The following is a 26,816-nucleotide window of genomic DNA, read 5'->3' as shown; positions in this document are numbered from 1 at the left end:
TTTTTTTCTCATTGATCCCTTTGGTAGTCAGAAGCTTAAAAATATTTTCTAAATGAATAAAAAAAGTTCATGGATGCCCACATAAAGAATTCTTATACGAAATGGAGATTATAACTAACTGGCATCCATTCATCCTGCATTTTTCAGGAAATTCTACATTTTAAATATTCTGGCTTACATAAGATCAGAAAATAAATTTTGTCAGGCCATTTGTCCTGAATTTGGGGTTGATCTTTGTTTTATGAGATTCAGTGTTTTGTAGAGTATAGCCCAGTTCGGACATTTCCTAGCTGTAGACTGGGCACACGCTTCACTTTTTTAAGCCTTGATTTCCTCATCTGTAAAGTAGATAGAATACTCTTGAAACTTCTCTGTAGACTTTATCATGCTATATAATTGGGAACTATGATAGCTTCTTTGAGGCAAAGCACTTCTCATAATAGGCATAGTCTTTGCTGGGTGAGCTTTAAGTGTTGAATCCTGCCATTTTAAACAATTTTCCTTTGGAATAATGTTATTAATGGGAGGTTATGTCTGTCAGTAATATTATAAAGTAAGTAATGTATATTCTAAAATATGTTGTAGTGAAACTTGTACTTTATAGTTCTTCTGAAGACTGAGCCTCCCTAATTTTTTTGTCCCCTTCTGTATACTAACCCCAGTAGAATACAAGAATTTAAATAGCACTCTTTATAAAAACACATGAAAATGAGGATCAGCCTGAGATATTAGAGAAACATAGCTTATCTTCTGTCTTCTACCTCCAAAAGCTAATTGTGTGAGTACTCATAGAAAACCTTTACACAGAAGAAAGCATCTCTTGGAAGTTGCTTTTGAAGGTTTTTTATCAGTCACAGCTATGAGGATTGTCAGTCTTCACTGTTCATTTTGGTTCAGACAGTCAGTCGAGCTACACTTAATCAGATCAATCAGTCTTTCATCTGGTCTCCATTACGGAGCTTTAAATATGGCCCTTGTTCAACACGTGTAAATATTTCGTTAATTCCAACACAAAAGTATGAAACCAACAAAAAGCATTTTTTATTCAAAATTTAAATTCTTACAACTTTTTAGAAATTTTAATTAACTTATTTTTAGTTTTCAATAATCACTTCCACAAGGAGCTTTTTTTTGTTTTTTGTTTTTGTTTTGCTTTTTGGTGAGGCAGTTGGGGTTAAGTGACTTACCCAGGGTCACACAGCTAGTAAGTGTCAAGTGTTTGGTCTGAGGCTGGATTTGAACTGAGGTCCTCCTGACTTCAGGGGCCAGTGCTCTATCCACTGTGCCACCTAGCTGCCCCCCATAAGGAGCTTTTGAATTGTAAATTTTCTTCCCCTCCCTCCCTAAGACAGTGTGCAATCTGATATAGGCTCTACATATACATTCCTATTAAACACATTTTCACAGTAGTCATGTTGTAAAGAAGAATTAGAACCAATAGGAGGAACCACAAGAAAGAAGAAACAAAACAGAAGGAAAAAAAAAAGAGCAAATAGTATGCTTCAATCTGCATTCAAACTCCATTTCTTTCTTTGGATGTGGATAGCATTTTCCATCGTGAGACCTTTGGAGATATCTTAGATCCTTGCATTGCTGAGAAGGGCTAAGTCTATCAAAGTTAGTCATCGAACAACGTGGCTATTACTGTGTACAATATTCTCCTGGTTCTGCTCATTTCACTCAGCATCAGTCCATACAAGTCTTTCCAGGTTTTTCTGAAGTCTGCCCATTCATCATTTCTTATAGCGCAATAGTATTCCATTACATTCATATACCACAACTTGTCCAGCTATTCCCCAATTGATGGGTATCCTTTCAATTTCCAATTCTTTGCCACCACAAAGAAAGCTACTATAAATATTTGTGTACATGTGGGTCCTTTTCCTATTTGTATGACCCTCCCTCAGCTATAGCCCTAGAAGTGCTATTGCTGGGTCAAAGGGTATGCACATTTTTATAGCCCTTTGGGCATAAACTCTTATAATTTTTTTTCTTTTCTTTCTTTCTTTTTTTTTTTTTTAGGATAGGCAATGAGGTTAAGTGACTTGCCTAGGGTCATACAGCTAGTAAGTGTTAAATGTTTAAGGCTGGATTTGAACTCAGGTCCTCCTGAATCCAGGGCCAGTGCTCTATCCACTGCGCCACCTATCTGTCCCAAACTCTTACAATCTTAAAACTTGAAGGGATTCATGATCTTATTGGTGTTGGTCCTCCAAAGATGCTCTTGTTCATGTCTGAGGGTAAACTATCTGTAGAAGACATACAGTGTAGTAGGTGCACCTCTTCAGGTTTCTTAACATTTTGTGGGTAGCAGGATAACTCAGTGTCAGTCTTATTGTCATGTGCCAGGCCCTCCTTTCCTGCTTCCACAGGTCCTTGATACGATGCATTACTCCTTATACTCTTGTCATCTTTGGTAATCTACCAAAGATTAGTTACACCTGTATTAGTTATAATTCCCATGAATCTCTCCAGTACCCTTTGTGTACTCTGCATCGTTAGAGCAATACATCGAGTATGGGATTAGGAGTCGGGAAGACATATGCTCATTGTGCCTCTGTTGCTTACTTGCTGTGTGACTTCAGGCAAAGCACAGAACCTCTCAGCTTCAGTTTCCATGTTTGTAAAATAGGGGTGATAATAGCACTTATGTCATAGGGTTGTTTTGAGTATCAAATGAAATAACATTGTTAAAGTGCTTTGTCAACCATAACATGCTATAATGCTAGTTATAATGGTTCTTTGGAAGTTTTGTTTCCATGATTCATGGTCATATAGCATTGATAGGATAATATTGGTTTTGGATAACAGCTTGGTAACATTAAAAGAACTATAGTTACTTTAATGCTTCCTAGCCTATTGTATTACTTTTATTCAACTCTTGAGACCAGCTCATTGAACTGCCCAAGGTTTGTGTACCGAAGTACAGCAGTTACATAGAAGCAACCACGATACTTTTTAAATCCCTGAAGGACAGAAACCTTTTCTTCTTATTTACACGGGAGGAAAGAGGGCACTTGGGGCACACAATAGGTATTACTACATACTTATTTGTAATTGGATAAAATATGTGCCCCTTTTCAGAGCAGATTCTGGTATTTTAACTTTGTATTTACTGGATTTATTTTTGGCTCGCAGGATTCACATGATGCTTTGTTGGAATTTGGAAATAACAACCTCCAAGTCTTGGTTGATATTACCAAAGAAGGTGTGTGGAAAAATCCAGTCCTTCTTAAAATCCTGTCTCAGCAACCAGTAGAGGCAGAGGAAGGTGAGTGTTGGTATTTGATCAAGTACTTGCTTTGGGAGAGAATAGTGGCTGGAACTGAATTAGACAGTATTAATTTTCAGAATTTCAGTATTGTACAACTTGTCATAGGATTCTCTCTAGGGAACTTGATCCAATTAATTTGATTTTATTGTTTACATGTTAATATCATTCATTAATATTTCCATGTTAAACTAGCCCTTGTAAATTCTAGCCACTCCTCAGTAGTTAAGGTTGGTGATTTTTTAAGACTTTTACAGCTTTTGTGTTTTCTGTGGCACCTTTTATAATTTTCTTCCTGTGGGTAGAGAGGCACTTTCAGCCACCAAGGAGTGTTACAATGAAAAGTAAGGCTTTTCTCTGAAAGTGAAAATTCCCAATAAGAACAGATATTGGATCCAAAAGATTTCTTTCAATTATTAGTTTATTTGATGAAGATTCCCACTTTTTAATAAGCTCCTGGTAAATTATTCTTGGTTATAATAGGATCATAGGATTTAGAGTTAGAAGAGACTGTAGACATCATCTAATCCTGTCTTCCCTAATTTTACAGATGAATAAACTGTTCCATGTTCCTAATTATTGAAGTTTTCTCATTTAAGTTAACAAAGACACACTAAGTTCTAGAGGAGGGAATCTGTTGTTTTTTATACAACTGTCTTTTATATATTCCTTCAATAAGCGTTTATTTTATTGAGTACTTGCTATATGCAGGCTCCTGTGGAAGATAAATTAAAGCCAGGTTTCTGTTCTCAAGGGGCTTACAATCCAGGACCAGAGATAAGATGTGTAAATGTCTATAACATAAGGTTTCAATGTGATAAGTGGCCATGAGAGAGACATGTACAGAATGGTGTGGTGTTTCAGAAAGGAGGACTGGGGAATCTTCGTGCAAGAAATGGCATTTGTGCTAGGCTTTGAAGGGAAGGGTAGAGTTTTATCAGACAATATTGGTAGGTAAAAGGTAGGAATTCCCTCATCTCAGTCCTCCTTCCCACTTCAGTGGATATCAGCACATCTGCCAGAAGGGAGTAATCCATGGGAGAAGATGATCAAAACTATTAGTCAAGTAATTCTCTTCAAAAACTTGGGTGAACTAAAAAAACTTCTGGCCCATTTAAGGTATCATCTATACATTTAATTTATTCTTGATTGTCCTCCCTCTCTCTCTAGAGCAGACATCAGAGAAGTGGCTTTTGAGACCACATTAAATATTCTTGTCACAGTATTTGAGTTTTCCTTTTCTTGGACTAATGATCTCTTAAACTGTTGGAGCTACGATTAGACAAGTTTGAACTTGTTAGTTATGAAAACATGTTTCTTTTCTTTCCCTAGCCAATAGATTTATTGCACGAGAAGGACCTTCCTTTCTGCAGATGCGAATAAAACACTTATTGAAGTCAAATTGTATCACCCAAGCTACTTCTTTGTCAAAACTTTGTGCGGAGTCTAAAGAAATTCCCAATGTGTCATCTTTTCGCCAAGCTTATATCACATGTTTATGCTCCATGTTACCTAGTGAAGACGCCATTAAGGAGGTCAGTAAAGCATAATTCTTATTGTTGTCATCCACATATAGGAAATTCAAATACAACTTTTTAGTAGATTATGTTGGATATTGTAGCAGTTTTGTTTTTTAAATTATTGAAAAAATAAGTAGACTTTTCCGTACTCTTTTAAAGTACAGAACGCTTCCTTAGGTGTTTGGTCTATCTAACTGAATGTGTGTTCATCAGTGTATGAGTCAATTTGAAAGCAAGTGATAGAATGACTCACATTAGGACGTGCAGGTGTTTGGTTGGTTTGCATATTAAACACCTTAAAATCTTTAAAGTTAAACTTTTTTCCCCCCTATATATGGCGATTTCTTTTGTTTGGCATATGGAGATAAATATTAAACTACCAGCTTTGTAGGTAAATTAAGTTAAAGGAATAAGGAATGACTTGGTCCTAAGTTTGTGTGTTTTCAGAGCATTATAACCATATTGGTCCGCAAATATAGACTGCAGCCATAAAATGAGATGGCTTGGGGAGTGGGGGAAGAACAGGTATGAACTGGAAAAAAGAGAGGCCTATATTTAAACCTGTACAGTGTGTTTAACTTGGCAATTAGTGATTTGTAATAGTCTAAAAGTCTATCTGTCTACACTAAGAACTCAGGAAAAGCATCTTGACTGTGACAAGTGGCACATAGAAACAAGTGGTATATTTATTATGCTCCTAAAAAGTCTTGATTTTTTTGGTTACATTGGCATTTGTTTGTTTTTTAATAGTAATAGTAGTAGAGAATTACATTTTCAAAAAGCTATTTAGTAATTTTCTTGTGGGAGATGGGAATATATTTCTTTAACATTTTTTAATCACACAAATTTAATACAAGTTAATATGGGAATTTTCAGTTTTGGTTCTATCAGTCTGTCTTTTAACATTTTTTTCTTTTTTTATCTACTATTTGGTTAAAGAAAATCCCTTGTTTAGTTCCCACATTGAGATGTGACTTTATGTAGGAATCCTGATAGAGTGTAATATGAGTCTTTATAATTATTCAGTTAATACTTGAAATAGTAAAGGAGTTGAGGACCAAAGTCTAGGCATAGCAGACTGTTTTCTGTTATTAACTGAAAAATTAAAATTTTATTGGGACAAAAATATGAAGAATTACGAGAATAGTGATTTCATTGGCCTGCCTTGAATTGATAGTTATACTTTGACACTGTGACATTTTAAAAAAAAAACAAAACACAACACTGAATTGGGAATCAAGATTTGGGTTCAAATCCCAGCAATACTCCATAAAACAAAACACTTGGTGATTGCACAAAAATACAACTGTTTTGTTGCTTTCAAAGGTCATTAATTTGCTTCTTACATACAAAGCACATTACATAGTCAGACATTTTTAGACACTTCAAAAAATGTGTGTGTAAAAAATTTTTCATTCATAACCTCACCTGAAGCTGTCAGTTAATCAACAAGTATTTGCTATGTGCTAGTCACTGGAGTGTATTGTAAGGAGCTTACATTCTGATGGTGGAGACAACAAAGACATATATAAATGTGGGGGGAAAAAAAACAAAACATGAATGAGTATAATTCTATACACAGTAGTTAAATACAAGATAATGTGGGAGGGAAGGGAGTAGCAGTCAAGATGGGGAAAGGCTTGAGCTGCTGGGAGAGAGGGACTCTGAAATGACAAGGTGCAGTCACAGGCACAGGTGATGACCAGTACAAAAGCACAGAGATGGGAGATGAAGATCAAAGAGAAGAAGGCCAGTTTCATCACATCACAGAATTGGGGGAGGAAGGGTTGGTAATAGCTGATGAGGCTAAACAGTTACATTGGGTCGGTTTGTGTAAAATTTTAGAAGCTAAACAGAGGAGTTAAATTTTGTTCTGAAGGTAGTAGGAAGCCCTAAAATTGAGTAGGGGAGTCTATGATCAAATTTGCTCTTAAGGAAAATTACTTTGGCAACAGTGTGTAGAATGGACTGGCGTAGCAAAAGACTTGAAACAATTCAGTTAGCAAGTTATGCAGTGATTAAGTTGAAAGATGATGAGGACCTGAACTAAGGTGATGGCTGTTTGGGAGCTGAGAAGGAATTGGATTTGTGAGACATTGAGAAGGTAGAAATGGCAGCAAGATTCTGCAACTATTCCTATCTTTATGTGGAGTGAGGGAGAGAAATGAGACCAGGACAATGACAAGGTTACCAGCCAGAAAAACTGGAAGGATAGTGGTGCCTTCAACAGAAACAGGGAAATTTGAAAGGGCTAGAGGGTTAGAGGGAAAGATAATTAGTTCATTTTTGAATGTGTTGAGTTTTAAGATTTCTCCAGGACATTTAGTGTGAAATGTCCAGTAAGTAACTTGATGATGCAAGACTGAAACTTAGGGAAGAGACTAAGAATGGATATCTAGATCTGAAAAGATAACAATTAAACCCATGGGAGCTGCTGAAGTTATCAAAAGTGAGTATAGAAGAAGAGAAAGGGGCCTATAACAGAATCTTGGGGAACACCCACAGTTAGGAGATTGAAACATATTGAGCCAGCAAAGTAACCTCAGAACAAGTGGTTAGACAACACGGAAAGCAGTGTCGTGCCAGGAGAGCAGCCTCATGAAAGCCCAATGGTGAGATTAGTGTTAGACAATTGTAGAGCTCACTTGAAAAAAAGGAGTCCATGTCTGGTACTAGTTTAATCATCTTCTGCCTGTTAGTTTTACTTCATCTGATTCAACTCTAATTCGTTGGGGTCAGGTATATTCTCTAAATGACAAAAAAGAGATTTCAGGGGAAAGCTGATTCATTATGCAGGACTTTTGAATAATACTACAATCTGATTATACTTTTTTTAATATTGCTTGTGCTTTGAATTTTGTTTAAAATCTAATATTCAGAAGGGTTTGTGGAAAATTTTGGTCTCATTTATGTTTGCAGAACTGTTACCAAATGAATAATGACCTTGGAACACTTGATAGAAAATAATTGATAAATTTTAATTTGCTGCCATCTATAATGGTATATATATGTATATATATATATATATTTTTATGCTGGTGAGTGACATAAAGAAAGCTGTAGTATTCATAGAATAGATGGGGAAGAGAATGGAGTCCAGAAGATCAGTTGGTAAAGAATTCTAGGAATTCAGATTGGAGCCCTCCAAAAATGGAGTTCCTTTTCCCTGAACGTTTTCAAAGAGAAGCTTGATAAGCCAGTTGTCATTGCTGTTGTAGATGGACTTCATGATTTGGGTAAGTTTAAGTAAAAAATGATGTCAGAGGCCCTTTCCAAATCTAGCTATGATCCTAAGACCAAAAGGTCAGTTCAGATATTAAAATAAAACATTCTTCAACAAATATTTGAAAACATATTTCACCTCTGTATTTATGATCAGGCAAGGAGGAGAAAGGAAGGTGGAAAGAGAATCAAGTGAAAGAAATACAAGAAGCTACCTGGTTGGTATCTTTCTAAATCTGTACTTTTAAGAATATCTAAAATTTGAGTTAGAAGAGTAATTAAGACAGGAAGGAAAAATGTATTAAGTGCTTACTATACTACTATATTAAGCACTGGGGACACAAATACAAGCAAAATGAAGTACATGATTTTGAAATCCAGAAAGTCAGGAGATTGGGTCTTTCCACAAAATGGAGGCTCCAGGAAAAGGGAAAGGGGACAAGTCTTACATATGGGTATTCTAGGGTGAGCAGGCCAGAGGGATGGTGAGGGTGAGGAAGTACACAAAGCTCTGAGGTAAGTTCTAAGATAAGACAACAAGTAGAGACATGGTTTTAAATTCCAGGAAGTCGTGCATTTTCTTTTGTGCTCTAGTGGTTCGTTCTGTTTGCATTGTTGAAATCATTGTGTATATTTCTTGGCTTCACTTACTTCAGTTTGTATCAATTCACATCAGTCTTTCTGTGCTTCTGTATATTCATCTTAGTCATCATTTCATTCATCACAGAAATACTCCATTATATTGATGTATCACACTTTGTTTAGCTATTTCCCAGTTGAGGGATATCTACTTTGTTTCCAGGTCTTTGGAAAAGTGTGGTATTATGAAAGCTAAGAAAAACAGTGTTTCAAGAAGCAGGGGAAGAGAGGGATGAAATGTGTCAAATGCAGCAGAAAGATTGAGGAGAATGCGGACTAGAAAATGGTTTTTGGATTTGATAACAAAGTGGTTAGTCACTTTTGAAAGAGTAGTTTCAGTAGAATGATAAGCACAGAAGCTTTATTGCAGGGAGTTTAAGGAAAGGAATAAAGAAAAAGGGGGGAATGAACACAGACCACTTTTAAAAATTTAATATTCTAAACTTATAAAACATCAAAAAACCATAGGTCATTTCCATATACAAAGTGGAACAGAAAAAGAGGATTATATGTGAAACTGACTCTACACCTTGATTCCATAAAAAATTTTCATTATGTTTTCTTTAAACAATATTTATTGAACACCTACAAAAATTAACCTTTGTGACCTTGGGCAGTCACTTAGTGTCTCTATGTCTCAGTTTCCTTATCTGTAAAATGAGGGAAGTTGAACTGGATGGTGTCTAAGTCTCAGTTCTATGATTTTAGCACCATGCTGGTGCTGGAGGTGGACAAGGCATACACAAGGAAATTGGAGAAAACCAGGAGAGTATGTTTCAAGAGTCTTGGAAATGAGAGTATCTTGAAGTAAGGAGTTGTTGTTAAATTGTTTTTCAGTCGTGACTTACTTGTGACCCCATTTGGGGTTTTCTTGGCAAAGATACTGAAGTGGTTTGCCATTTCCTTTTCCAGCTCATTTTACAGAAGAAGAAACTGAGGCAAACAGGATTAAATGACTTGTGTAGGGTCACACAGTTATTAAGTGTCTGAGGCCGGATTTGAGCTCAAGAAGATGAGTCTTCCTGCCTTCAGGCCTAGGGCTCTATACAGTGCACTACCCAGCTGCCCTTTAGAAGTGAGGAGTACAATAACCTTAATTGTCGAATGCTATAAGATAAAAGGTCTTGGAGGATGAGAATTTGGTGGGGAGTAAAGGGGGCAGTATGCAGGGGGTGAGGTGTTGGTTGCCAGTTACCTTTCAGATAAAAGTTTCCATGGAGTCATGAAGATAGAAATTGGGTCAAAATGAGTTCATGAGAGAGTGGATAGTGAAGAATTAGAGACATTGGGTATAGTTTTTCTTTTCAAGGAGATAGGCAGTAAGCCAGGAAAATGACTACAAGTTAGGTGGGGACAGTAGGGATTTTTTTTTTTAAATAATTGGGAGAAATGAGTACATTTGTAGGAAAATGGGAAAGAGCCATTAGAAAGGGATAATATTGGTGATAATGATTTGTATTTGTATAGTGCTTTTAGACTTAAAATGCTCTTTACTTATAACCCTATGAAGTAAGTAAATAAGGACAGATTAGAGGTTTATTAATTAGAGGGTAGCTGAAGCAAGATCTTAAAAAGGCAGAAAGAAATGGAAGAGTTACCTCTTCTCCTGAGGTACCCCTGGCAGAAGAGCGTCCATTGTATGGCCTTATTCTTCTCTGAACTGGCAAGCTGTGGTCTACAGCTGGAAATCTGGGGCATAGTGGTATAGCTGGAGAACTTAAAGGAAAAGTGTTGAAACAATTCCTGCAGGAAATGAAGTTGGGAGTCAACAAAAGTAGAACAGAAGTATTGTGGAACAGCAGATTTGTGGTTATATGCTACAAATGCATTCTGGTAAGTTCAGTTTGATTTCATGATTTCCTATAATAACATGCAATAGCCTGGGATCAGTAGTAATGAAATCAGTTGCTGGGCTTTTTTTAGGGTTATGAATTAGTGGGCCAGAATCGACCCAACAAGTGGCAAGAGCCAAAGTAATGATGTCAGACATGGGGTCAAGAAGGGGAATGGGGAATGAAGAAGAGGTAAAGCTAGAGTAGGGGAAATAATTCGAAAGAAAAGGGAGTTGGAGGTTATGGTTAGAGATCACGGTTTTGGTAAGAATAGGTTCAGTTTAAATGAAGGACTGGGAGAAATTGCCAAATCCAGTTGCCTCTTATCAGTTCTCATTGTTTTCTACCTCTTTTCAGCCTTTGACACTCTCTTCTCTTTGGTACTCTCTTCTCTCTAGATTTTTAGGACACCATGTTCTCCTTGGTCTGCTACCTATCTGGTGCAAATCACACCCTCCAACTGGAGGTGTCAAATAGGGTTCTGTCCTGGGCTGTCTTCTCCCTCTATCCTACTTCACTTGGTGATTTCATCAGAACTCTAAAGCTTCCAGTTCTAGATCTGTGATCTTACGAGGTAAAGAATAGCCAATTGCAAAAACCACTGAGAAAATTGCAGAGTCAGTAGAGGATAGTAACAAGAATGAGGAGAGGGTGAGAGTGTATGGGTCTTTCAAAGAGGAAACATCACCAGCACAGAGCAAGACCGTGTCCCAAATCCTGCCTTCTTTCCAGAGACCGGCAGTTGGAGAAACTCGCAGGGAAAGAATTGCTTTCATTCAGAAAGGGTTATGGGGTTAAAAATGTAGCTTCCTGAGCAAAAAGTGAGGGTTCATTTTTGCAATAAGGTAGAAATAATGTTCAAGTTGAATGTTGAATAATAGAAAAGTCTGCTGAGAATAATGAGGTTTCCAAAGAGCAACGATGGAGTGAGCTCAGAAGATTAGGTCAGATAAGTCGTGGAAGCCAGCAGAGCTGGTGTCTGGGTAAAGGGAGTGCTGCTGCATGTGTACTCAGAGTGTACACGGTTGTGAGGGCAGAGTTTCCTTTCTTGAGTATTGTTTCTTTTCTCTGAGTCTCTGAATCTCTCCATAGTTCATCGTTTGACTCCTCTGTGTGTTGTCTCTGTCTTCCTCTCTTTCCTTGGCCCCTGGGCTCTTTAATATTTTTGCCAGGACTCAGATGAAGGCGTGGGTGAGATGACTTGAGGATATATGAAAGTATCAATAATGGTACTTGACATAGAAGTTCAAAAAATTAAGTTATCTCAGGTAGAATGGTGGGCCAAATATAATGAGTTGAAATTTGGTATGGGTAAATGTTAGGGCCTGTACTTGGATTCAGAAAATGACTTGCACTAGTACAAGATCAAATCTGGACAAAATTTCATGTTAAAAAGTTCTAGGGATTTTATTATACAAATGACCGTTTGAAATAACTGTTTTAAAGTATTTCAGTGCAATAAGCATTTGTTAAATCTGTTGTGTGCAAAACACTAGCATTAAACTTATTCTGCTTGGCCCCTGAGGGCAGACCTTGGGACCTACTGAATGAGAGTTTCAGAGAGACTAATTTAGACTCAATTTAAAAGACAGACTTCCTGACAAAGCTATTCCAAAATGGAATGAGCAAAAAGTGGAAAGTGGATTTCCCTTCACAATAGATATTCAGTCAGAAGTTGGATGACCATTTGGAGATACTCAGTTTGAAGATGAGATTCCTTTTTAGGCAGGGTTTGGATTAGAATGACCAATAAGCTTCTTTCCAACTCTGAGATTTAGTGTTACTGTGACTAAGGCTGGTCTAAATAGAGATACACTTGAGAAGAATGTTGTAGATTTATGCAGCTTGCCTCTATGATGTCTGGAATTGGTAAGTGTACTATAAGTATTGGTGACAAGTTTACAGTAGGAGCTGGAAATTTTGCTCAAAAAAGCAGAAATTGGACATTAAAAGAACCGCAGAAGCATGGGCCTTCGAGAAGACTGGGATGAATACTGCTAGACTAACGGGGAAGAGAAGCAAAGAAACCAGTAAAAGTTACCATATGAGAAGATTGGCCTGCCCACTGCAGAGTCTATTAGGGGGGCAGTGTGAGCTAAAGTTAGGTCTGACCTATGGAGGGTCTTTTGATGCAGGAAGCCCAGGGGGGTTTTTAAGCATTAGATATCTTTCAGATAGAATGGCTTTGAGTTTGGCAGCATGTGCAGGATAGGTTGGGGGGTGGGGATACCCTGGAGCTTTAGAGGCTTTTGCCTCCATGTATCTCTCCATGATAAGGATCTGCACTAGAGAGATGGTAATTAAAATGGAGAGGAGAGGACAATTCTGGGAGAGAATTTTTTAATTTTTATTAATACCTTTCAAAAAAAATCTTAATTTCCATTTATGTCCCCCACACCCATCCAGCAAGCTAATCTCTGCAACAAAGAAATAAAAATAGGAAAAAATGCAGTTAAGCAGAACTGGCCATCTTATTCACACAGTGATGTTATTGGCAGTGTTCCTCATCCATAGTCCCCCCTCAGCAGGGAGTGTCATCCCCCCCCCCCCAAAGAAAAACCTTGATTTTTAGTAACGAGCTTTCCCACTATACTCCATGACTACTTTGGTTTGGTTGGATCCATATTGATCACTAATTGTTAAGCAAATATTCTCCAACTTTTTTTTTAAGATCATTAGGCCATTGACACTTTAGTTTTAAAAGACAGCAGGAAAGTTTTTGGTAAGATGTTAGGAGTCACCAGGTTTAGAGTAAGTGAAGTTTCAAGTTAGTGATTTTCTAACAGTGAAAGAATGACAACTAAGGAGATTTCACTAACAACTGCAGCTGAGGTCAATAGATGAGTTAAGATAACAAGCAGTTGGGAATAAAGTAGTGTGTATTGGCACCTATGGGCATCCCAGTAATGGGCATACGGAACAGGAAACCTCTGCTGGGAGTTGATTGAACTAGAGACAACACAATTAAGATTAATTGACTGAGTCAGCTGGAAGCCAAAACACTGAAGCCCCTTCTGATAAGGGTGGGTTCTTACTAGTCTGAGAGTAACAACAGCTTCTATTCTGTAGTGCTTTTTACTAGTCAGAAAGAACTTTCCTCGCAGTACTGTGAAGGAGGGTAGTGCAAGAATTACTCCCATTTTACAGACTAGGAAACTAAGGATCAGAGAAGTTGTCATTTATCAAGTTACATAAATGACACAAAGCCAGTCCTCAAACCTAGATCACCTGACTCTAAGCCCAGTGTTGTTTCCATTACAGTCTGCTGGTAGGAAGCTGACCTAGTAAGGTTGAAGAGTTTAGTCTGGAGCAAAGCACAAGCCTCCTTTGTACTTGGCAGAAATAAGATAGCATTGCTTATTTGGAGAAGTAAATGGTGGTCTGAGGAGGGTAATTCTAAGCCTTAGAGACAAACATTTATTAGTAGAGAACCTTTGATGTTAGGATATAGTTACTGTACTTTTACTTTTTTTATTTTGAAAATGACACAAAATATTTGGGAATATTTTCTATGGGGGTATAGAATTTTTTTTCTTCCAAAAAGTGGAGAAAATCTAATTGCCAGATGTGACTACCATTGGATTGGGTGACTGTAGTTACTAAGCATCAAAGGGAGAGAGACATATTCTGGATTAAAATAGAAATAGACATATAGCACCTAATCTTAGTCTTTGGCCCCTTTGGGAAAGACGCATAGTCTCCAGGTATAAATGATAAACAGAAATACAATTCTCTACAGGAACCAGTGGGCATTTATTCCGTTTGGAAACAGAAAGGAAGGTAAACAGGAGGCCACACATTCTAGTTGTAGTTGTAACAATACCTTCTTCCACACAAGTGTATGTTGTGGAAAGAACACCAGAAACTTGGCTTTGAATCTTCTGGTTCTTCCTCTCTTTGGAATGAAAGCTATTAGTTGATGGTTAACTTATTTTTCAAAACTGTCTTCTTAAAATATAGTATCTCTTCTTTAGTCTTGTGGGAATTTCAGGGCTCAGTAGTCCACTCACTGTGGGCCCCCCAAAACCCAAACATTTACAGCATTTTGTTTGCCAGCAGAAGTTGGTGTCCAGTTTGCCTCTTTTATCCTGATAGCAGCATGCTCCTCTTCTTCATAATTGTGTGCCTCTTTCCCCAAAAAAAAAAAGAAAAAAAAGTTTTTCATTTTAAGCCTCCAAGTAATTGGAGAGTCTCACTTTTTAAAAAAGAGTTAGTCGTTTGCCATGCCATGTTTGTGATTCTGCTAATCTATAGCAATATGAACCTTGCCCTCTCCTCTTTTTTTTTCCTCCAGTGGAAGTGGCAGGGTGTTTGGGGTTGAAATTATGCCATTAATCAGCACTAGTCACAATGCTTACAGATTTTAGTAGACAAATAATAAGCCCAAAATAATTTGAAAATAAATTTGCTACTCTACTTTTTATTTCCTAATAAGCACCTTTGTCTACTTGTGACAATTTCATTATCTTTAGGCAAGGTTCCATAACAGAAGTTGTCCTCCTTTAAGGTTTCTCCCACTCTGGCCCCATGTAACCACTGGCAGAGGACCAAATCCACAATTAAGATTTGGTAGATAAGAAAAGATTTTTACAGGTTCTTGATCAAGGGAGTAATGTGAGAAAATCGATGTTTTAGTTCACTGACCAATGATCTGGGTCTTGAGGGAAGAAAGCAATATGATAACTGGCATTTATAGCAGGGTTTAAGTTTGCTAAATGTAATTTGAGCCTCATGCACTGCCTTGTGAGATGGGTATTTTACAGGTCTTGTCCTCATTTTACAGATGAGGAAACTGAGGTTCATAAAGGTTAAATCATTTGCCCATAGTTACAGGTATAGTGTGAAAGGTAGAATTAGAACTCAGGTCTTCCTGACTTCCAAATCTAGCACTATGCTGGGCAGTAATTGAAGATACTTTGCTAGAGCGAGCACAAAGTCTGGGTTGGGTGTCATGAGCTTAAGCTATCTATATTACTTATTCATCATTTTTCTTTTTGTAGAATTATTTCTCTTTCTAATTCTAAATTCAGTCCACTCCCATAATTCTGTTACTGGAAAAAAGTAATAATGCTTCAGGGACTATTAATTCCCCAATCTTATGGGCATGTCTTTCCTCTGCCTACCACTCAAATACACAGGAAATACATAACATAAAAGCACTTTGAAAAATATAAACTGTCTCCAAGTACAAATGGGAAAGGGGTTTGGGGAGGGGGGAGAGAAAAGGGAAGAAGTGGGGATAGAGATCCAGGTCCTGATGATATTTTCTCAATGTTCCTTTTTGTTCATCTCTCAGCATTTGATACCGTTGCCTCTCCTCTCTTCCTTTGTACTCCCTCCTCTGAGTTTTCTTTCCGTCACTATCTCCTGGTTCTCTTCCGACCTGTCTGAGTGACTGACTGTTCTTCTTGGTCTCCTTGCTGAAGCCTCCTAAATATGGTTGTGTCCTAAAGCTCTGTCTTGGCCCTCTTCTCTTTTCTTTTCTCTTTTTCTTTTCTTCATTTGGTGACCTCAGCAGCTTCCATGGGTTTAAAACATGTCATGCATTATATCTTTTCCTCAAATCCAACACGTTGCCAAACTTATTTCTTTTGAGGGCCACTACCATTTTTTCAGTGTCCCATGTCCATAACAGTAAACAGTAGCATTGTCCTCAACTCCTCAAACTCGCCCTCAATCTACATATCCAGTCAGTTGTCAGATCTTGCTTTTTGTACCTCTACAACCTCTCTTTATTCTGACCCCTCCTCTCTATTCACACAGCTTTTGTTCAAGCCCTCATTAGCCTTTCACCTTAACAATTACAGTGGCTAATTGGTTTCCCCTTCTGTAGTCAACCTTTTAAACTGCTGCCAAATTGCTATTTTGAAAGCATAGGTCATACCGTGTTAGTCCCCTGCTCAAGAAGTTTCAGTGGCTCCCTATTGCCTTAGAATGAAATATATACTCATTTTGTTTGAAATTTTAAGCCCTTCACCATTTGGCTTTAACCTGTCTTTTCACCTTGATCTTTTTTGACTCATTCCAGCCAAAGTGACCTCCTTACTATTTCCTTAACAAGAAATTTCATTTCCTGTCTCTCTGCTTTTTAGCAGCCTGCCTCTTCTCCTTTCTTCCCCACCTCAACTGGGATGCTATCTCTCCTCATCTTCAAAATTACCTTGCCATCTCTGGATCTTGCCATAACCCACCTTCTCTTCCTGCTACACAGTTCCCTGATAACTTCTTTTATTCCTGCTCTTTGGAGTTCCTCATTGTTTCATGTGATGCCCTCTGTTCACACTGACCCTTCACCCTTCCATTGCCATCTGTGGTATACATATTTTTAGTCCTTTGGAGGTAGTTGAATTCCATATCTTTCTGCCATATAGTAACACTGGCAGGATATTAATATTTTTTAAAATGGGTTTCTGCTTTCTTTGGAATCCTGGGGTCAGTAAAAGTTGCAATTTTCCAAAAGCAGTTCAACCTGCTCTCTTTTTCCTCCTGTTAAAAAACCAAACTGATTCATCTTTACTGTCTGTCCCAGATACATAAGCTATTGAGAAACTTTATAGAGGATCCATCCAAATGCATATTGGAATCTGGGCAATAAACATTCTTCATCCACTTGGTCTTTCCTGTGGGAATGCACAGGCCACACTTCTTTTACTTCTTTTAGTGATTACAGCACTCTGTTAGGAGTCTCAGCAGTGTTGTGGGGCTAGATGCAATCGTACAGTGTCATCCACAAATAGGAGCATCTGGAGGACCTTACTATCCTTAGGGAATCCAGTTCTTTTTGTAAGATTTTTACAAACAAGTTTTAACCTGATGTTGCCTTTGACAGCCATTTCTTTCCATTGGCACGTAAGTCATAGACGTGCTGACTGAGGCATTTTTCTGAGCTCTTTCAGTCTCCTGTTGTGTCAATTAACCATAGATGGTACAAGATACCATAATATATTTAAGAAGACTGACAAATGCAGAGCAGCCATCTGAGAATAACAGAAGACTTCATATAGTTGTGATTTTGCACAGTACACAGCTATGTGACAAACCATATATTAAAATGGTTTACCTACATCCTTAAAATTATGCACTTGATTTTCAGTAGGATTGGTAGCACAAGAAATCAGATTAAAGTGCTGTAAGTTTTTTAATATTTTTCTTGTTTTATTGTCATCTTTAGTCTGGCAAATGTTTATTTGCATCATTTTACCTGCTGGCTGAAAGAAAGTAGTCAACGAATTTTTAAGTATTATATTTTCAGCATTATTAACCTAAAAAGATTAACACTGACTGGGCCAGTTGCTGTTTTGAAAAGTTCATAAAACAGGATTAGATCTGGCATAAGTATGTAGAAAGGTATATCATGTATATATATAGAGAGAGAGAGAGAGAGAGAGAGACAAATCAACATTTCAAGAGCCCTTACTGAGCAGCATAAAATTAATTGCCAAAAATTCACAGTGTAGCACTGTGAACAATTCCTGTAGGGTTAGGGAAGGACATCATCTTCTATCTAGCACTGACCTTCAAAAAAGAGGGAGGAACTTAGTCTGGGACTAGAAGAGTAGATAAGTTTGGACTGGTGAAAGTAACAGTATTTCACATCTCAATAAATATTTTAAGGTGCACAAAGTAGGTATAGTCTAGGCTTGTTACAGAATGGGAGCAGTGAACTGAAATCTGAATTATGGAGTGAAAATAATAAAAAGTGCCACCATGAATTTTTGTAATTAACCTTACACTTTTCAAAGTGCTTTAACATGTCATCTCATTTGATTGTTATCCCTATTTGACATAGTTTTCGTTATATATCCCAATTTTTTCTGCATGACCAAGAGTGAGGGAGAACAGATGGACAAGCCATTGTTGGACTGGTGTCCAGAAAATATAAGAATAAGAGAGAAACCTTTATCACATAGTGTAGTTCCTCTATGGGAGAATTTATGACAAGACATAAGAAATAATCACATAGGATGAGAAATCATGGATGCTTTGTAATTTTCATTGTTGGCTCCAACCAATCACGCAGATGAGATTAAGAATCCATTGCATTATTCATTTTAGCACATTTTACTTATTAATACATAGCTAAATGTTTCCAGTGTAGATAGATATGTCTTAGAACTTAAAAGGATTTGTGATTGATGATTTTGTTGATGTGTGTTTTCCCCTTACTGATATAGATCTGCTTATACTTGAATACACTGTTTTCCTGAGTTTTGACTAAAAATGTGCACGAGTGGCCAGTCTGGCCATTAGATATACAGTAATCAGGAGTAATTAATTTATTAGGAGCAAATTAATAATTCAGACATCCCTTCCCCCAAGTATGACTTAGTGTGAGGCTTTACTGTAGATGTGTTCTTAAATCAATTTTTTATTTCACATCCTATTTGGATATATCTGCTGAAATGTCCCTGCCAGTTACACAGAAAGCTTTGTAGTACACCCATTTAAAATGTAAACTCCTCACTTGTGAAAATCACCCAACAAGATAGCTACTTTTAATCTCTTTTGAGGTTAAATCAGTGGCAGTACAATATACCCAAAAAAGCCTGAAATTGAGTCAGCACTGGTGGGTTTGGATGATGCTTCTGCCATTTCCACTCTCAGGCTACAGGCAAACCATTTAAACTCTTGAGGCTCAGTCTCCCCATCAGTAAAATGAGGATGATATTTGCATTCTCTGTTACACAGGGTTGCTGAAAGGAAAGCACTTTGTCAACTTTAAAGGGCTATGTGATGTGAGTTATTAACTATCATTATTATTATGAGTCAGGAAGCACTTGATTTTTCCTTAGAATCCAGCTTGATCCTTAGTTTCTTTAGCAGCAAAATGGTGATAATAATCTCACAAGGTTGCAAGACCCAAATGAAGTAATGTTTATGCCAGCACTTTGAAGAGTGTAAGGTGTTAGAGAAAAGTAAAGTGGTGGTTCTTGTTACCATATTGGTCTGAATGTAGGCCATGCTTTTTCCCCAGATCTGATTGTATAAAACGTGAGTGCAGCCCTATAATTGCACTCTTAGTACCATAGGCACAGCTTAAGCCTCGCTGGTCTCCCTAGCAGCAGCAGAAGCAGTAGCAACAGCTTCCCCATCGGCCCGCACACCTGCTGAAGGAGCCTGTGCCAGACGCCCCTGCTGCTGACACTGCAAGGTAAGGGAGGCAGATCCCTCCCGCTTACACACTGCATCAGATGACTTAATGTATGTGAAGTGCATTGCAATCTTTAAAGCACTATACAAATGTCAGCTGGAGTAGAATTAATATCATCGTCCCTGTCTTTAGAGATCAGTTTGACCACAGGTTCTATGACCTATGGTCTATGATCCTAACTCTCATTCCTTCTCATGTACATTCCTGAGTCTGTAGATTACCATTTGGGTAGTGACAGGGGATCTCAGCAGTGTGTTCCCCTTCTCCTCCCACAATATATACTTGTCCCCTTGCCTGGCCTTCAGTATAATGAGGTGGATGGATGACCCCAGAGCTGTTGCTGAGGTGTTTTAGTGTGGAGGTCAGTATCACAGAACAGTCAAGTAGACCAGGGAATGGATCCCATAGAGGAATGGTGTTTTTAAGCTTTGAAACTGGCCAAGGGGCTGCCCTGGGAGTGGGGTAACAGCAAATAAGAACAACCTGTCTGTGGTGTTCTCAATCAGCCACAAAAACATGTGGTGAAGTTTGGGGATCTTAGTACTATTCTCCAAAATGAATTAGTAGTGGGGAAATAATTTTACTAACACATTTTCTTCTTTATGAAAGATTTCATTTTAGGGCTGTGGCGTGTGGTTTGGGGCAGCCTATATTCGGACCAATAGGATGCAGTTATACCCTGCATAAAAAACAGGCCCAACCAACACCATTTCTCAGCAATGTCATTAATCCATTATGTCCAAATTCCCACCTTCATGTTGTGAAACTGTTGTAATGTTGAAATTAGTCTGTCAGATGTTCTTTGACTGAAAATTATGGTTCCTTGTAACCATTTGGCAACATGTGGTGGGCTAATTCAGATTTCAGTCCACAACTCTTTTTCTTGGTGTTCTCAAACATCTTAATAATGTTCTAGTAAACCATCTTTGAGCTGTTGTATTGTAGCCCCTGTCAGCTTTCTGAACTCTGGCTTTCTCCCTGCATGAAGTGTTGGCTGGGTTTGCTGTGGAACAGCTGTTTGTCCTAGCATGGTAGTCTCCATTTCATTCTTTGGCCAGTATTTGGTGGGCACTGCTTTTAATCTTCCTAGTCCATCCAGCCATAGATTTGATCCAGAGGGCTTGATTGTGCAAGAATCTCACTAAAATGACATCTTCATGGTGTAGCATATTCTGTCTCTGGCAGCTAAATTGAGCCTTCATTGTCTTTGGGTTTCAAAACTCAAATGCTGCTTCCTTCCTTTTATGTGTTGCCCTTGATTGAAAAGATTTTTGCACTCCTGCCGCATGGTTAGCTTTGTGAATTTAAACTTCTTCACTTGGATTTGGTTAAATTTGATTATAGCAACATATTTTAAAGGTCATATAGAGTGAGCACTGGTTAGAAGTCAGAAGACCTGGGTCTGCCACTGACTAGCGCTGTGACTTTGGGCAAGTTAAATAACCACCCCAGTGTTTGAGTTCTCTCATCCATGATACGGAGGAATTTTACAGATTAGGTCAGTAGATCTTGAGAATGGCTCTTTCCCTTTGAGGTGCCACCCAGTTTGATTGTTTTAACTTTGTTAGTGTTTTCATCAGGCACTGTTTTTAAACTGGACGATACCCATCTACAAGTTTTTGTCTTAAATTTTTTGCTCCAGATTCATGATTTTATTGATGTAGGGAGCTCCCATGTAAGGAAACTCTCTCTTTCCAATACAGTTTAGCAGCTACTCTGCATCTTAGTTGTAGAGAGTTGCCTGGGACCTGAGAGGTTACAGGACTTGCCCAAGATCACACAGCCGAAATGTATCAGGTGGGACTCAAACCCAGGTCTTCCTGTTTCCAAGGCTGGTCCACTACACAATGCTGCCTTGCAAGTTTATTGCAAAGATGAAGTGATTTAATATTTATATTTGTACTTTCAGAAGTAAAAGACACCATTCAAAATGTAAGATATTGTGACACTGCTCATACTCTTTATCATCCTGTGCTTGTATTTCTTACAACCAAAAATCTTCAGTAAGATTTCAGAGCCCATCAGAAAGTTATCACAATACTCCATATACTTTCTCACTTAAATCTAGGACCATTTTGATTTAACTTTTGAAAAGTAAGTACCTTTCAGATTAAGAATCTGTTTTTGACCAGACAACTTTCCTTTCTTGTGTTTTAACCAGAGAGCAGGGATAGGACTATAGTTTTTAAAATGGCTTGTTCCCCTCAGCCAAGTCACTTGTGATCAATTATTGTTGGTTGAGAACAGACCCAGAACTGAAAAAAGTTTTAGAAATTTGTCATCCCACAGAGGGGAGAGCAAAAAGGGGGTGACCCACTCCTGATCCTCTATGAATTACACATTATATAGAATTCAAACAGGAGCCAAGGAAATAGTTGTCTGACTGGCTGGCATGAAGGCAGCTTACAGATAAGACACATAGATCAATTAAATTGGAAGGAAATTGGAGATTCCTTGCATCAGTTTTTGGATCCCTTGGAAGGTTTCGGTGGTCAACATAACCTGGATGTCCTGTTTTAAGCATTAAGCAAATCTGGTCTGTAAGCAACAAATCTGGTCTCTCAGCCCTGCAGGGATAGGTTCAAACAATGCAATAAAGTTTTCCTCACATCATTAATCGAAGTCTACTACCTGACAGGGGCTGCATAAAAATTGTCACTAAGGGTGGCATCATCACGAGAAGCAAGAATAAGCATGTTGTAGCTATTTACTTGTAGCAAGAGCCCAAGGCATCTGGGACCCACTTTCAGGAGCAGCTTCTGTGGGAGTGTCTAGAGATCCCCCAAAATCCCAAGCATCCAGAGTTAGAACCTGGCCATTAAGGGGACTTTAAGTCATCCCTTCATGCCAATTGTGTTGGAATCCCTAGAGTACTTAGGAACTTGCTAGGTGACTCCTGGCATGATCTCCTGGCCATGAGGACAGCAGAATCAGGGCTGGGCCTCCTCAATTTGGATGGGCACTTAGAGTCAGAGTTCCTACCCTACCCTGCCCTTTGCCTTCCAACCTACACACTCAGATGAGGTGGCAAGTTACTTAAGGGTAGTAGTAGTTGTTGCATTGTGGGGTTTTTTAAAGGAAAAAAAAAACACACCAGAAATTAAAAAGATAAGAAATCACACTTTTTTTTTTTTAACCCTCCAAGTCATCTACCCGGATGCTTTGCAACAGCATTAGTGACTTTACATTGTACTTAAGAGAAACTAATAACCTTTGAGCAGCCTTTAAAAAAAAAAACAACAACCACCACCAAAAAGGAGTGGGGAATGAAAAAAAACAAAGGATAAGAAGCAGACCTAGTAGCCTTGTGGAGTGGGCAGTGTGGAAAACCTAGGGGCCCCAGTGAGGGCCAGATAGCAGGATACTGACTAGACTGTCCCACCAGTGGGGGAGAAATGAGTGCAATGGCAAGTCCAGAGCCTGAGGAAATGACTCATCTCTAGGACCATGACAGCCATTCCATTGACATAGCTCTTTAGACTTTACAAAGTACTACCATATCAACTATCTCATCAGTCAATCAAGTATTTATTAAGGGGCCTACTATGTACCTTGCAGGCATTTGATGAAAATGCCTTATCACAGCAGCTTTGTGAGGTAAGTAAGGCCAGCTCCTATACAGTCCAGCAAGTTCAGTGATTGCCCAAGGTCTCATGGCTGGGATTTGGGCCCACATGATAGATCACAGATTCACAGTGAGAAGAGCCAAACTCCTCATTTTATAGATGAGGACTTTGCGGCCCACAAAGGTTTGGTGAATTGCCCAGGTTCACACAGGTAGGCAAAAACAGAGGTAGGGTATAAACTTGGGTCCTTTGACTCTGGAACCAGTGCTGTTTTCCACTGTGCCATATTGCCTGTGATTTCATTTGTGTAGGGAACTCCCCAGGGAAGAAATCCCTTTGCCTCTGCAGATTGGCGATTGCTCTTGTCACATACAGTCTTGGAGAGTCGGGATGGAGGATAGGAATAAAAAGCTTCATTACTGTCATTGGGCACAGAGTCAGTATTTGTCAGAGCTGGACCTAGAACCCAGATTTTTCTGACTCTGAGCTCTATCCATTATACCACACTACCTTATGCTGCACCATCTAAATCATCTGACTACAAAGTAGTCAGGTCTTCTTGCTACACGGTACACCCCCTCAATCATTAGAAAGAATCAGTAAGTAAGGTGAATTTAAGTAAGTGTTCAGGGTACTTTATATTTGAAATGGAAGCATAAATATCACTGGTTTTATATTGCAGACTTAGTACTTTAGACATACTAATGAGGCTATATTTTAGCAAAAATATGTCATTACTAAGGGGTGGCAGTAGTCATTTAGATAAATTACATTCACCATTTTCTTTACTAGAGAAAGATAAATTTTAGAAAGATTTTCATTACAAACAGTTAAAAATTTAAGAGGTTTAGTATTTAAAGAGATTAAGATTTAATAACCTGGAAACTTGACTTACCCAGAACACTGCATTCCCCAGTGATGCCAAGTAAATGAGGTATTGCCTTATTGTTGTTTGTACTCCAAGCAACAGCTTCTAAAAGGTCCCAGGTTAGCTCAGCTGCCAGCCGTAATAGCAGTAGGCCAGGTGTTTTGTTCATATGCTTGTAACCACAGTAACCTTTTGCATAAAGTACAAAGAAGGAACTTCAGATGAGAAGAACCTTCTTCAGACGTAATGTGATTTGTTCCAAGTATCCAAGAGCTATATTAAAAATCCATTTACCTGGAGAGGCAGCTATGATGTATAGTGAGTAGAAAGCCATCCTTGAAGTCAGAAACACCTGGCTTCAAGTTCTGCCTCTGATCTAATACTGAATGTGGCCCAGGCAAGTCCTTTAATCTCTCAGTACCCCAGGCAACTTGCTAAGGCTATCAGTTACAAAACAGGTGTCATTCTGCATTGCTGGAGAGATTTTCCTCACCACGAGTTCACTGTACCAGTAAAATCACAGATCTGGTTTCAAAATCCAAAACCAAACCAACAACCTAAAAAAAAAAAAATTTATGGTCTTTTATTTCATTGGGAAAAGGGAAAAGGTGGTGGAGGGGAACTTGTTTGTAGTGTCTCTATGCCCTGCCTGCCCCGTGAAGCCTTTTCCTTCTTGTCTAACATGTTCATGCCCAAAAGCCTCAAAGAATTAGCTTATGTTGGATTTTGCCCTACTAACCAGCTAAAGATTTGGGACTTGTTGTAAATGTTATAAAGAAGCTTCACTTTGTGCCAAACTTGTTCAGGAAAGTCACCATTTTCTTTTTGACTCAGCCATCTCATTTTTGATAGATTGCAAAATTGGACTGCAAGGAAGTGCTAGACATCATATGTAATCTGGAATCTGAGGGTCAGGATCACACAGCCTTTATTCTCTGTACGACTTACCTAACCCAGCAGCTGCAAACTGCAAGTGTGTGTTACTCTTGGTGAGTATCTTTAGTTTTTATTCCCTTTACTTGATAATACGTAGAATAACATTAAGGGGTCACAAAAGCTGAACATTATGTTAAATTCCAATTCAAGCTCTAGGGAACTTGGGATGATAGTAAATAACATTACATAAGTTGCTGATTGGATGGCAAGCGCTGTTGGATTCATATGTTCAAGGACCCAGGTAAAAGTGAGAATTAGAGGATGTGTAAAGTATAAACTGAATTTTTGCCACTTTGTTTATTGAGAACTCTTAACACTAACTCTGGGTTTCTTTTCACCTGGGAGAGATGTGTTAACTTAACATTTTAGTCCGATTGTTCTCAATTGAACTATTTCCTTAGTATCTATAGCAGGCAAGGCTCTGGGGTAAGTTCTAGAAAAGTACAATCAAAACCTGATACACTCCATGCCCTTAAAGTGCTTAACATTCTGCTGGCTGGTACAAAATGTGTACAAGTAAGTATAATCCTTAAAGTCCTCCCCTCAGCCTTCTGTTTGGTACAAGGCTTGCATGAACTTAGGATTTTGCTCCTATGGATTTAGGGTTTTGTTTGTTCTCTCTAAATCACTTGTAGAGAAGTACTTGTGTACATGTATCTCCTCTTCTTCAGTGTTCGCCCCTCACCCCTAGATTTTAACCTCCTCCTGGACAGGGACTATTTTTGTTTGTTCCTCGTGCTTAGCACAGAGCCTAGCACATAATAGAGGCATTTTAAACATGTCAGTTGAATTGAGTATTATCAGAACTGGGAGAAATGCATTCATCTAGAAGAATTTGAGAAGGGAGAGAAACCTCAAAAGCCTGGGGGAAGTAGGGTGGTAGACCTTGAGAGTAGATCAGGGAAGACTTCTTGGAGGAAGTGGCATCTCAGCTGGACTGTTAAGAAAGAAAACTATTTCAGTAGCTAAAGGTAAGAAGAACATACCTTCAGATTTAAAGGATGACTGCAAGAATATCCAGAGGGAAGTGAGGGCAAGCTGTGGTTGTAGTACAGTTTGACTCAGCTATAGAGTTGTATAGATGGGAGGCGTAAAAGGCAGGGTGAGTTGGAGGCTCCTGAAATGCTTGGATGTTTGTGCTTAGCTAAGTCCTTAAATGAAGTCCTGTGGTGATACTTGCTATAGAGCAGAGTCAATTGTTGGACTCCTGGGCATTGTGGAAAAGGAAAAAAGAAACTTTGTAGGGTATTGTTTCACGCTTGTGCATGGACATTCATTGATTTTAGAGTCATAGATTTAGAGCTGGAAGAGACCTTCGAGGCCATCGAGTCTAACCCCATCATTTTAACTGCCTGCCATGTGCCAGGAAGATACAAGAGAGGTAGAGGACAGTCCTTGCTTTGTGCAGTGGTGAGCAAAACATGACTCTGAACAAGAGAGAGAGAGAGACAGGAGAAAGTAGAGCAATCGACAGGGGGAAGGTTCTAGCATTAAGAGGGATAAGCAAAGAGTCTGAGACACTCACATCATTCTAATTCCAAGCCCAGCATTCAGCCGTCCTACCTGTCATAAACTCTTAATTGGCTTTGATTTATGTTGTCCAGCCTCTACAAAGGTAAACCTTAGTTGCATGTGCAGGCACAAAATAAAGGTAAGACTTGTTTTATCCTATCCAGGGCTTATAGTCTAGTCTGAAGAGGTAAGACATGCACATGTGAAATTTAAATAACAATGTAAGGCAACCTGTGATTCAGGGATTGCTGAGTAGTAGCACAGGAAACAAGGATGCCAAAAGAGTTTGCAGACACGTA

The 26,816-nt window shown here is 38.6% G+C and overlaps 1 protein-coding gene across 2 annotated transcripts in view; it reads left to right on the top strand.

Moving 5' to 3' along the window:
* RLF (rearranged L-myc fusion) overlaps nucleotides 1-26,816 on the top strand; it is a 112,260-nt gene that overhangs the window by 61,678 nt on the left and 23,766 nt on the right. The window contains exons 4-6 of one of the 2 annotated variants that reach the window (XM_027864617.1): nucleotides 3,139-3,271; nucleotides 4,604-4,806; nucleotides 24,922-25,058. In XM_027864617.1, coding sequence (XP_027720418.1) covers nucleotides 3,139-3,271; nucleotides 4,604-4,806; nucleotides 24,922-25,058 — 473 coding nt within the window. Of the gene's footprint in view, nucleotides 1-3,138; nucleotides 3,272-4,603; nucleotides 4,807-24,921; nucleotides 25,059-26,816 lie in introns of those variants that run through there. The other variant, XM_027864618.1, reaches the window with a different exon arrangement.

This window comes from Vombatus ursinus, unplaced genomic scaffold (genome assembly GCF_900497805.2).
Source record: "Vombatus ursinus unplaced genomic scaffold, bare-nosed wombat genome assembly UNPS02014775.1, whole genome shotgun sequence".
In the NCBI taxonomy this organism is placed as follows: Eukaryota; Metazoa; Chordata; class Mammalia; order Diprotodontia; family Vombatidae; genus Vombatus; species Vombatus ursinus.
The sequence above is the reverse complement of the archived record's forward strand: the minus strand, read 5'-3'. Positions and strand labels throughout refer to the sequence as shown.